General features: G+C 42.1%; 1 protein-coding gene across 1 annotated transcript in view; it reads right to left on the bottom strand.

Moving 5' to 3' along the window:
- Nucleotides 1-12985, bottom strand: part of ube2e2 (ubiquitin-conjugating enzyme E2E 2) — a 31080-nt gene that overhangs the window by 2966 nt on the left and 15129 nt on the right. The window contains exons 4-5 of the mRNA XM_035672420.1: nucleotides 6697-6829; nucleotides 2008-2155 (exon numbers count right to left, since the gene is read on the bottom strand). Of these exons, the coding sequence (XP_035528313.1) occupies nucleotides 2008-2155; nucleotides 6697-6829 (281 nt within the window). The remainder of the gene's footprint in view (nucleotides 1-2007; nucleotides 2156-6696; nucleotides 6830-12985) is intronic.

The raw sequence follows: 12985 nt of genomic DNA, 5'->3' as shown, positions 1-12985 counted from the left end.
CTCTCTCTCTCTTCTCTCTCCTCTCTCTCTCTCCTCTTCTCTCTCCTCTCTCTCTCCTCTCTCTCTCTCTCTCTCTCTCTCTCTCTTCTCCTCTCTCTCTCTCAGCCGACCCTCTGGTGGGAAAGCATCGCCACACAGTACCTGACCGCACCAACAGAACAGAGCATGACAGAATAGCCAAACAATGGACGAAGAGATACGCCACGCAATCGATCCCCGCCGGCGACCCAGCCCCTCCTTTACGCTCCCCTCGCCTTCACTGTATCTCTCTACTCTCGCTGAGGAAGAATATGTAAGATACTGTTTAGTATAGTCACTCGCCCGATGCGCAGTAACACACACACACACATGTGTATCTCCTGTAAACAGAGACGACATTTGTTGTCATTTATCGATTGAAAAATTATCATTTCTTTTGGATCAATTGTTAATCGATGCCCAAAAGGCAGTGTGTTGGCTAAATGCAACACTGGTTTAGGCTTACAGTTGGTGCCGATGAATAATAACATACATCTATTTTTATTCTATTTTTTAAACACACATATCTGAACGACTACTGAAATCGGCCATAGGCAATTTTCAGGCGTCAGGCGTTAAAATCAATATCTGGAAGGAAAAACTGGAATTGAAACATCTCTAATTAGGTCTGATGTCCATCACATTCGGGGTGGGTCTGGCTGTGTGTGAATTTACACACTGTATGAAAAACGTACCCAGATATCCAGATACAGACTGCATGTGAATGGGGTCAAACATATTGGATGGCTGTTTGAATATCTGGCATTCAGAGTGGGTGTAACACTAATTTACACCTGGTATCAACAGGCAGTCTGTGAACTGATCTACGGCTGCACCATATGGTAAAAATAAATCTTATTGCAGACAGATACTGCGATCGATTAGTGGGAATGATCATTTTTCCATCACAATTTACATTTTAACTATTAATAACATGATAATGTGATATGTGTTTGGGTCTGTACCAAACACATCTTATATCAGGAGAAGATTTATAGGCATCTCTGCAGCACTGCTACTTCATTATAATGCTATTTTATCACACATTTTACCTGCTCATGTTACAATTTTGCTAATATTAGATTAAACTACATTGGCTGATCAACTGTAGGTTGTTAAAACTGTAAAGGAGTTCTTCCTGGGAGACAGATGGAGAATTAATTGTGTTACGGTGTGGCGACCTTCAGCAGACTTTGATTGCACCGTCTCAAATTCAGCTGTATCAATAACCAGTTAATCATGTTAAAAAGCAAAACACAACCCCTGCAGGACAAAGACTGTGTAGAGACTGAGGCAGAGGAGTTGTGGAAAGAGCTAAAATTGCTATAAAATTACTATCGCAAGTTAATTACCTGTACTTGGCTGGCTTCCATTATGCGCACGTATATTATATTCAACTCAAAATTGTGAAACAGCACAAAATTGCCATCTCACATCTTGACCCAATTATTCCTTCGACGGGTCCTGAATTTTCTTTTACGCTCACTCCCCTTCCACCTATTTCACTTTATTATGTCAGGCGGTGCTTTAAGAGACTGAGCAGAATTTATCAGTAGGGTTTTTTATTATAGTACCTTACATGTTAGTCTTTTTATTCACTCACTGAGGAGCTCCTCACTAAGCAGCTCATTTGCTCTTTTCTCCTGTGAAAATGTGGTTTTATTATTTACTTAAGGCCACTGGCTGTGCCAACGATCTGTCAGTGTGAGACGGCCTTGGGAAACAATGAGAGTTGAATTGGTCAAGGCTTACTAAATCCACCATTAACAGTCGGGGAAACACAATTTTGACAGCGTGTCAACTTGAAATTCAGCCTTGGATTAAAAAAATTAAAATAAACATTCAAAAGAGGAAAAAGAAACTCAAATATAATCTTTTAACACAGAACGACTGCTTGGTGGATAAAGAAAGCTCTTCAAGGCACTCACCTCACACAAAAGCCTCATAATAAATACCTGAAATCAGCGTTCATTGAGGTGTTGATCTCACCTGGGTTGCAGTCAGTGAGCAGGGAGCAGATGGACAGTAGGACCTTGGAGATGGTGAGGGCAGGGCTCCAGTTGTCCTTCAGGATGTCCAGACAGATCACCCCCTGACTGTTGATGTTGCAGTGATAGATCCTCGTACGAAACGTCACCTGCAGACACAGAAACACCACACCTCTGAAAATAAGTAGTAAGGAAACAGAATGTCCTCGCATGATGAACATAAGAAAAAAAAACAGACAAGCTGGTGGAGTGAAGACACGTAAAGAACGAATAAGAAAAGCTGTGAATTTGTAATTATTGTTGTTTACTCATCATTTTACTGGAGCTCTTAACTTAAAGAGAATACTGGACTGAATAAATCATTTATATGCCAATAAACACTTAAAACAACCGGGAAACAACTAAAATAAAAAGGTCAAAGGGTCAATTAGGAATTCTTAGGATGATTTTTTGACATTTTAGAAATGACTTGCAGAAAGTTGGATCAGAAGATCAATACCACTGATCAATATTAAGCTAAAGTCAGCAGGCGATTAGCGTAACACTATCCTCTCCAAAGGTCAAAAATCTGTTAAATAGGTGAGCTGTAGAGCTGCTGGCAGGCAGATTGTGTCACCTTAGAGCCGGCGAGCTGTTTCACCCTGCTTCTTTATGCTAAGCTAATGTATCTTAACATTCCACAGACTGAGAGTAACATTAGTCTTCTCATCTAACTTTAGGCAAGAAAGGGAATAAGAGTTTCTCCTATGTTGAACTATTCCTTTAAGACGGATATAAAACGATGGATGAAGTCACATTGAGCTGCTGTTGTCAATGGCAACGCTAACCTCTGATGTCATTTTCCATTAAAAGTGACCACAAAGTCGTTGCAGTCAAAGTTAATGTGACCAAACATTAAACGCAGCATACTGACCTTCAGTAACAGACCATTGTTTCATTGTTTCAGTTTATTTTAATAAAACAATCTATTACACTGCGACACTGCCAAGGATTTATTACCACTAAATAATTTCAATCAGGGTTAAATGATTAGTTTCCCATTTTCTCACACAGAGCTGAACAGAAACTGCACTTTAATCTGTTAACACAGTAAAATAACTTCTCGTTTAAACGCCTTATTTATTGCATTTTATAAGCAGAAATATCTTCCAGTGGAGCAAATCCCAGTTAACTCTTACAAATGACACAAATCAAGAGACACATGATATAATCATTAAGTATAACGATTAAAAGTGATTTACTTATTAATTTATTTGTCAAACGACATGAAAAGAAAATTCATCTGCAACAGATCTGATTCAAAATTAATTGTTTAACTTAAAAATCTACCTCCAGATTCTTTTATTTTAATTCATGTATTATTATTTAAAGTGAATGTTTTGGACACTTGGTCAGACAAAGTTATCTGAATATGTCAACTTGTGCTCTGGGGAATTGTTGAATTGAAAATAACCAGCAGATTAGTCGCAGCCCTAATTCAATTCTAGTTTGACGAATGACATCTATTTATCTCATTTATCTCATTTTATGCAGGAAATCTTTCATGTTGATCTCACAGCAGCTCCACTTGAGCAACTGAGGGTGTCTGTCTCACCACAAAAATTCAGTAATAATCAGTAATACTAGAGCTGCAACTAATGATAGTTGCGACTATAAATTAATCTGAGATTATTTTCCCAAATAGTACATTCATTAAAGGGTATATAAATAATTAATATATCATTATTTCTTCCATAGCTCCAGTTACAGGTTTTACATTTCTTTAAACCTCCAAAATATTCAGTAATGGAAGACTAAGAAAATTTGAGAATCTGGTAAATTTTGGCATTTTTGCCAAAAATAAAGACTCAATTGATAATCAGAATGGTTGCAACTAATCATTTCAGCTCTAGTTTAGACCACAAGGAACATGCTAACAGCAGAGTTTCACTAAGAGAAAGCTGTACACGAAGAACAGCAGCAGAGTTTTGGCTTCAACCAACTTATACTTCGTCTGTGAAACCACCATCTGAACCCTAATGTCCATTTAATATCATCTTTCAAAAGTGTGCTTGTGAAGTTACAGCAACTAACGATGATTAAACAGAATAACTGGGTTTTAATTAATTCCATAACTGCTGCAACACCTCAGCAGTGTGACTACGGAAAACACTGAAGACAAAAGACAGGAGTTAAGAGTTAAGAAGAGAGCCAACAATGATCTGTTAAAACCTGAAAAAGAGCTCGTCAGCAGTAGAAATGTGGATAACGTGAGACTCGGGGAAGCCTCCAGGAGATTAAACCCTTAAAGAGAGACAATCTGCGGCGCAGTCTGTCAGGTTGAGAAGCTTGTTATAACTGGGAGTAATAATAGGTGAGACAGAGGACAGTTAAAAGTTGCTGTGGGCCTTTCACCTCCTTCTTCTCTTTTATTCACATTAACACCGATGTATCAGCATCAGTACCAGTATAATGGCTCTGCTTGATTGCTCCACTGAGGGCCATTTAACACCATTTGTCACCGCTGCTGGATGAGCATGTGGCCACAAATATACAGTACATCTAAAAAAGGATGGTATTTTATTGAAGCCAGTCAGCCATTTATTATTCAGGCTTTTTTTTTAATGGTGGCTTTAAAACCGTTTTTACTCCATCTAGTCAGAGAGAAACACCTCTTATAGCAGTTCTCATGATGTTTTACTGAATCACACTGACCAACAGAGGGCAGCATGGTGTAAAATCAAAAGCACAACAACAAACAAAACAGTTTTGTTGTCACTTTGAAAGCTGGACTCCAGCCACCCAAGTGTAAATGAATCCCTTTACTTGTCACAGTGAACAGCCCGGAACATGAGCCACAACATGTAGGCAGATGCTACCTCGAGTTACGCTGAAAACTGTGCTCATCTTAAAAGCAGCCTCAACAAGCAAACAACCGACCTACAGCTGTTTATAGAGTCTGTCTCGGCTTGGATGTGAGCTTGACATCTGTTTGGAGCAGCGGGACAAACAGTGGTGTCAAGTGTCAGGACCAATCACTAACATCTGGCCCTCCTGACCCTGACCCTCCAGAGGAAACCTCTAATGAGCCTTGGCATTCCCAGAAAAAAATAAAAATCACACAGGGCAGGACGTTATAAATAACCAGCCCCCCTACTGCAGACACTGTGCTCCTCTCCTGGCCCGAGTTCAGAGAGGGAAACGTATCCACCTGGCCAACTTGTAGTCTCTTGTTTCTGTTTTAGAGATTTTTACAAGCGAGTCAGGTTCTCGATGCAAAATTCCCAAGCCTGAGGTCTGAGTGCATTCAGTGACTGAGCTCCACTGGAGCATTTCTATAGTGAGGGAGTGTATGGCAGCTACAGGCCGAAGGGTTTGCTGTGAGTGAGTGAGTGTGTGTGTGTGCAGTGGGGGGGGGTTTGGCTGCAGATCACAGTGTCGGAGGGGTAGGAAGTATTGGAGGGGGGCGGAAACACTCAAGTCCCTCTGGCAACAGAAAGCTGGGCCGGAGCCTGTGGATTTGTTTGAGTCTGCTGTCAAACACAGAGCTGGTGGTTACACAGCACAAAGGACGAGAAAGAGGGAAAAGAGGGCGAGCGATTGCGTGGGGAGGGGTGTGCATAACAGAGAGGAGAGAAAATCAAGGCCAAGTGAAAGGGTAATGGGGTGCGCTCGCAAAACCAAAGGGAGATTGGCCCGACGGTCTGCGTGTTCAATAACGACATCCACTCAAAGTCCTTAAAAGTACTCTGCAGACCGAACATAAAACGAGAGGAGGAGTTCCTCAGAGGCAGAGTGCTGAACAGGTCAGGATTTGGGATGACCCAGATTTTCAGCAACGATTCTTCATAAAAACAAAAAGTGCAAACCAAGCTGTAAAGACGCTGCAGCACTGGCTCTCAACCACCACCGCGGCACCGGGTTGATCTAATGTGCTCTACTGTCTGATAATTTACTGCTACTCCATTTTTATCACATTACGCTGTCGTCAACATGCATAAAAGTCACACCGCATGAATCCACCTCTACGTTCAGCAGAGGATCCCAACCCCCCCAGCCTGTGGACTAGTACTGGACCACAGGATATTTGCTATTGGGCTGCAGTGAAGCAATACGATTGGCAAAAAATAAAGACTTTATTGTCTATTGCAGGCTATTTTGTGGGAATTACCTCGAGCTTAGCACAATCAGTCTGTGCAGCACTTTCCTCATCACTTCCTGACACACCCCTAAAAACAACATACTGCTCTCTCTCTCTCTCTTTCATTTTCTAACTCATATCAAGGTTTATTTGTGCGTTGGGAGGATAATTAGAGAGATACGTGGACCTCAACTTACATGTGATCAAGCACACACACAAACAAAAGACCCTGTGTTAGAACTTCATCTTCCACTTTGCTGCTCTCCTGTCACACCGCGACCCCATCAACCACTCCACAAGGACATTATCGATATAAAAACAGGAGGCTGGAGCCTTATCCAGTGGAGGCAGGGCCATGAGACGTGACTCCAAATGAATACTAATGTTGCTCTGCTGGATAACGACAGTCCACATACCCGTACCCATCTGCAGGCCTCACATGTCAAACCTCTTCCCAGATCATTAAAATGACCCACGTATATTCTCTCCACACTTTTCCGGGTCCTGTGCAGAAAACGTGATACTCAAACATTCACATTGCTTCAACAGTTACGTCTACCGGCTGCTGACCTTGGGGGGTTTGAATGGGTAGTCTGGCGTGAAGGCGATGTCCAAGAAGAAGACGCCTCCCTCATACACGGAGCCCGGGGGTCCCAGGATGGTCGACCTCCACTCGTAGATGTTGTCTCCTTTGGGGCCAGCGCTAGAAAATTGAAACAAAAGATGTGTTAATATGTTAATCAGCACAGCGCATTAGAATAGACAGCCTGGTGTTCAAACTGCCGGCGGGCTGACAGAGATTTGGGGGGGAAAGAGCAGCTCAGGCGGTAAATGCTAGCTTCTGACAAGTTAATGATGGAGATTTGGGGAATGCTGAAGCCGTGGAGGTTTGAGGGTTTTTAGTTCAAGGCTATTTTAGTAGGATTTAGATTATCTTTCAAATTTTTTGATTACCTGAGATGAGATTACCTGCTGTTGGGAGTTGCACTGACACACACCAATGAACCAGTTTAAGCACGTGTTCAGTCAAAACTAAAGAGTGAAAGAAATTTTTTACATAATAAGAACAGGGATAAACAAACAGTAAGAAAATGATTTCTTATTCCAGCCAGTCTTTTTTTTTTTTTTTCACGAGATGAGTATTTATGCTGAGTGGAGGCTGAAGGTCACATCTGTTGTGTAGGCCTAGTAATTAATGCCATTTCCATATTACAGGCTCCTTCCCCCACTGTTGTTTGTGGTAAGACCCTGAGCTGGCACACAGCCAGGAAGAGACCGGGACAATGTCCAGATCACAAAGCCCGAGACAAAGAACAATACCTCCAATTTCATGTAATTACCAGGGATGGTGTTTAACGCCAACCCTTAGCTGCTGGCAGATGTGCTCCCAAATGCATGTACACACACTCAGGGTTCGCTTCCACTCAAGGCTGCTGTCTCACTGTATTACTGTTCACTTTTTATTTACACATAAGCCAATAATCTCAGACAGAGATTTTCCTGAGCAATAACCTCAAACAGCAAACCGTTAAAAGCAGCATCTGGCTCTAAGCGTTCCCTTGAAAATAGATCATTCTCCATAAATAGAAATTACACATTGAACATTTCCTTCCTCTTTCAGTGTCAACACATGCAAATCTCCACTAATCTACTTCGCCACTCTTTCACTCTGCCCCTCTCTTCAGCCTTCTTTAATTAGCTAATTATGATTACTTCTTCTCTGGGGAATGACTCCAAAATACTCTGTCGATAAAGACTTCACCAATCTGGACCTTTTTTTTGTGTGTAGGAGTGAAAATACAATACCAAAAGCAAAGAATGTGCAGGGATCATGATGGACACATTCAACCCTTTGTATTTTTTGTCAACCTCATTCTGGTAAAATGCAGTAATTAATAATAATTGCGCTTGCTGTACAAAGTAGTGGTTGACCGATATGGGTTGTTTAATGGCTGATGCAGATATTTAGAGAGGAGGGTTGCAGATGGCCGATAAATAATGCCAATATCAAAACAAAGAATAGTCAGGAATTACAGTTAGGGATGGGGATCGTTAATATTTATTGATATCGATACCTTTATCGATACTCCTTATCGATCCCGAGTCATTTATCGATTTACCACTATCCGATACTTTATCATATTTGCGTTGGTACAAGATCTAGCAACAATATGGGTTTTAACAGAACTGGTAATTGCTTTTATTCCTTACAACAACGGTGAGCATTAACAAAACTTTTCTAGCTTCAATAACATTGGACTAATGTAATAGGCCACTTCGAAATGACATAAAAACTAAAATAGAAAGGAATATATCAGCAGCCACCAAATTGAAAAATATTAAATTTACTGAGCCAACCCTGAACACCATCATCACGCAGCCACGTTCTGAAACTTTATTTACTTTTCAAGCCTAACTAGCTTGTATGCTGCCGTTACAACACGATTTTCAGCAATTACTATTTTAACTAACGGACAACTACAGGGAGTCTGTGTGTGCCGCTGCGCTGGCTACTTTGGAAGTGGATGATGAAGGACGGGGCCCGTCTGTGGTGCGGCGCAGCAGCAGGCAGGAGGAGACCCGGAGTACAGTCGAAGCGGTACTGCATTTGGCCTTTATTTGAGGCACAATGCTAATGTGCATTGCCATTTGAAGGTTGTGTTCCCCACTTTACAAGAAATGATTTTGCCAAACATAAGGTTGCATTTCGGCTTCCTCTTTATCTTTGAGCTTGGTAAAATGAAGCCAAACCTTTCGGCCGCTTCAGCATCCTGCGAAGGTTAACTGCCAGACTTCACTTGTTTACTTTTAATACCTGTTTGCTTGCAATTCAATTTCATTCAAAACATTGGTGGACACGCTGCAGTGATTGGATTGATTAGATTTAAATGCTGTGACGCGACTCGAGGAACACAATTTACGTTACAGGACCTCCGGGGAGGAAAAAAAAACAAGACAACTAATAAGTTGTATCGATAAGCCAAACGTTCTTGATTTTTCGGGTTTTGAAAAAAGTGGAACCGGGTCCTTGATAGATTCGATCCCCATCCCTAATTACAGTACAGGCTTTGAGTCAGTAGTTATCACTTATCGGCCTCGTGAGCAAAGACATCATCGATTAATCAGTCTGTCACTCGTACAAAGAACACAGCTGTCAAATAAGGTGTTGAAGAACACATTAAACATGTAAGGGAGATTGATTTTCATTGATTTCATTTGTTTTACAAGCGATGACCATATAAGCTGACACTGCAGCAGTTTGTTTCTCGTCCAAACAAACTGTGCTGCACTTTGGTCAGACAGAGAGAGCAATATGTGAACGAACCACAGGAAATGACTTCAAAATACGAGGATTTATAGGCACACAGAGACAGATGTTGACATCTGATAGCCAGCAGTTACTTGTGCTTGGAAAGCCTGTCATAACAATATAAAGTGAGGGCAAACCACAGTATGAACTGGTGGTCAAATTTAGCTGTTCCTACATTCTTCTGTTGTGTTATTTAACAGAAGTTAAATTAGAGCAGAGGAATTCAATATTTCCATCGTGGAATTGGGTGAGTTTGAGGATGTCAGGTTGCCAAAACTGTTCAATAAATGACCCACTTGAAGGGCTGTCTCTGACACAGGAGTTCTTCGACTAACTCATTAATCTGTCCAATTGATTCTTCAATATTTGTACTCTGCAGATGAACGCAGTCATGCAAAAGGATGCCCTTGAGATCTGGTGCCTATCAGAGCCATAGATGTGACTACTTTTCTGTACTTACTGAATTACCCAAATCTGCATAAAAAAAACAAATCAAGACTCGTTAGTTGACCAAAGAGTCTTGATTTGACTCCCAAAGATTGTGTTCAGAATGACTTCAGCCCTGTGGTAAATGACCAAACAAAAACACAGCCCATCAATCTGAATGCAACCAGTCCAGTGACACACTGGGGGTTCACATGCAGCAACAAAAACCATCGAGCAAGGATGTCCGGCAAAAAAGTCCCTGGTTAAACGTATTCCTCGCGATCATTGGGACCGAAGATAAAAAAGTTGCTGCTGTGCTAACTTTCCAGAGATTGTGTCTCTGAGTATTAGAGAACCTTCAAATTCTTGGATCTAAACTGGACTTTCTGGATCATACTTCCTGTCTCCCCGGGACCTGAAGCAACACACCAACACAGCTCCTCATGCATTTTCAGTCTGAATTCCCAAACAGGAAATGCAGCCTTCGGGCATGTGCTTCAATCCGACAAGCACGATCACTGCAGGCAGTGACTGGGCAGGTGAGGAGGGAGGCTGGGATTTAACTCCTCTCTCAAACTCTCTTTTCTTCATTCTTTAAAAAATGACTTACTTGGCACTTTCTGTACCTACCAATGAGCACCACTCTATGAATGCCTTAGAGGAAAGATTGTTTCTTATTAGAATGAGTATCGGCCCTCTCTGTGTGGCCACCAAGAACAACTAGAAACACTTCAGATGTGGTTGGATGACACATTGTAAGCGTAGACCCACCTTCACTTGTGAGTCTGTATAACTTTTGACTACAAGTCCTGTTTGACGTGTAGTTCAGTGATGTGAACCTGACCGATTAATAGAAACATCTTTTCACATGTGGCAGATGATCGTTGTGGCCACTCTCCCGACTCTTAAGATTACTTTCTACATTTTCTGCTGTCGACAGAACCACACAGACAGCTTATTTTCCCTGATCTTTCCTTTATGAAACTTACAGCTTACATTTCTATGCTACACACACCTCAGGGTAACACTTCCATTACCGCCACGCTATTCAGAAGCTTTCCCCGTCGGCGCGGTGAAAGAGACAGCCGACTATTCCATTTCCAAACATCGCCAATAGAAGCAGCTGCTCACTTCCTTTGAGGCTGATGGGTTTGTCGCGGTGATAATAACTTAGACATGATGGAAAGATAGAGATGAGCGGGCATGGCAGAGGTCCCTCGGATCAGCAGCGAGATTGCTGTAGGGGATCTGACAACCACACAAGGGCTGTGGATAAAGGCTAAGTCAATAGCTGAATGTGCATGCCACCGCTGGCTGTTGCTCGGAGACCTCCTCCCCCCACCGGCTTGGGCGTTCCTGTGGTGCTTTGTTGCAGCTGGTTGAGGGCCAGCTCTTTCAGGATCTGACAGTCTCTCACTTGGCCATTAGTTTTGGGAGAGGTAAGCGGTGTGGCCGTCGCAAGAAGCTCAAGTTGAGTCGCGTCAGTACGCGGCGTTTGTAGCATCAGTGAGCGTTTGCATGAGCATCCAATTCACTTTAATTAATGCAGTTAATGTCATGAGTTAAATGGCTGATGGTTCCTTGACCCTGGTTAATGCAGAATATTATGCTCAACTGGCATATTCAATTGAGTGATAATTGGGTAATCGAGGCATTATATAAACGTTAAGTGCAGCTTGAAACCAACAGACTCGTATCTTTATATGTCAGGTTCATGTCTCGTCATGCACAGCCGCAAAGTGCTTTAAAAAATCTGTATCACTGAATCAGTGTGAAGTCAACGTGGACATTAAAAAGAACAAGACAACAATAACGTAACACCAAGACCTGAAACTGAGAGCGATAGTCAGATAAATACTACATTTCTTTCTCTCTCTCTCGATGGAAAAACAATCCTTTCCTCAAGCAGACAGATCTGCTCAGCATAAATACATGACGTTAACTGGTGTAACAGTGCTGCTTATGGGCTTTGTTGTAGGCTGCGGTAATAAAATCTGCAGTGCACGGTCAACCAAATGCCTTGATTCAGTGAGTATTTAGGTCATTTGTTTCAAGGGTCTGGGATACATTAGGGTGCGGGTGTCCGTGAGAATCTTGCCACTGCCCTGTCCTCCGAGATTACACTCATGTAAGAACGCACTCTGACAGCTGGGCTGCTTCCTCTGCAACTGAGCACCAAAATAGTGTTTAAGCACAGATTTACACTGCTCTTTCTTTGAGGTTTGTCCTTTCTTCCCCCCCTCCTCCCCTCCCCCCCTCCCACCCTTACAGTTCATCTTTTTTTTTGCAGTTCTTCTTATTTTTAATAGAAACAACAGTTCAGATTCTTCACTAAATGTCAACATCAGTTTCCATCGTCAGCATGATCCGGTCATAAAATAGCGTCTGTGGTACCTATGAGAGAGTGAGAGAGAGAGAGAGAGAGCGAGTAATTGCAGCTCACACTGACCTTGTTAAGTGCTTCACCTCAACAAAGACTCATCAGTGCACACAAGGCTGAGGAAGATTGGACACTATGAAAGCCAGCACACAGGCCGTTTTCACGAGGAGGAGGATTAAGAAACCGTTCCTTCGTAGAATATGAAAGGAGCACTTCACCACAGACCTACTTCGTCATTTCATTCTCAGTTCCTGAAAACTGTCCAAGCTGTGCCCCATGATCACAGACAGTAGTAATCATTTCCATATATATTGAATGACCTTACCTACCCATGATACAGTGTAGTATGTGGGACCAGGGTGTCTTTTGCCAATTTAATCATCCTCATTGCCTTATTCATAGGCAGGGCAATCTGCTGATAGGTGCCAATGCCAAAAGATAACCTTTATCTTGCAGCATGAGAGCTGGGCTAATCTCCAAGAAATCGCTAACCTATCTTGTCACTCAGAGCCAATTCCCACAGACATCAGGGCTCAGGTTAAGTTGCTGAAAGAGATGTAGTCCTGAGATAGGCCTGTGCCACTCACCGGTGGATTCCTAAGGTGAGGCAAATTCATCTACTCTGATCATATTTACAGGGAGGGGGGAGAGAAAAGGATTTCTTTAAGAGGAAACTGTTATCTTAGATATTTAAACTGTTCAGCACTTCCAGTGACAAACCAGAGGGTCTAAGGATAGAGGGT

Source organism: Morone saxatilis, unplaced genomic scaffold (genome assembly GCF_004916995.1).
Source record: "Morone saxatilis isolate NCDOM2014 unplaced genomic scaffold, NCSU_SB_2.0 Contig24, whole genome shotgun sequence".
NCBI lineage: Eukaryota > Metazoa > Chordata > Actinopteri > Moronidae > Morone > Morone saxatilis.
The sequence above is the reverse complement of the archived record's forward strand: the minus strand, read 5'-3'. Positions and strand labels throughout refer to the sequence as shown.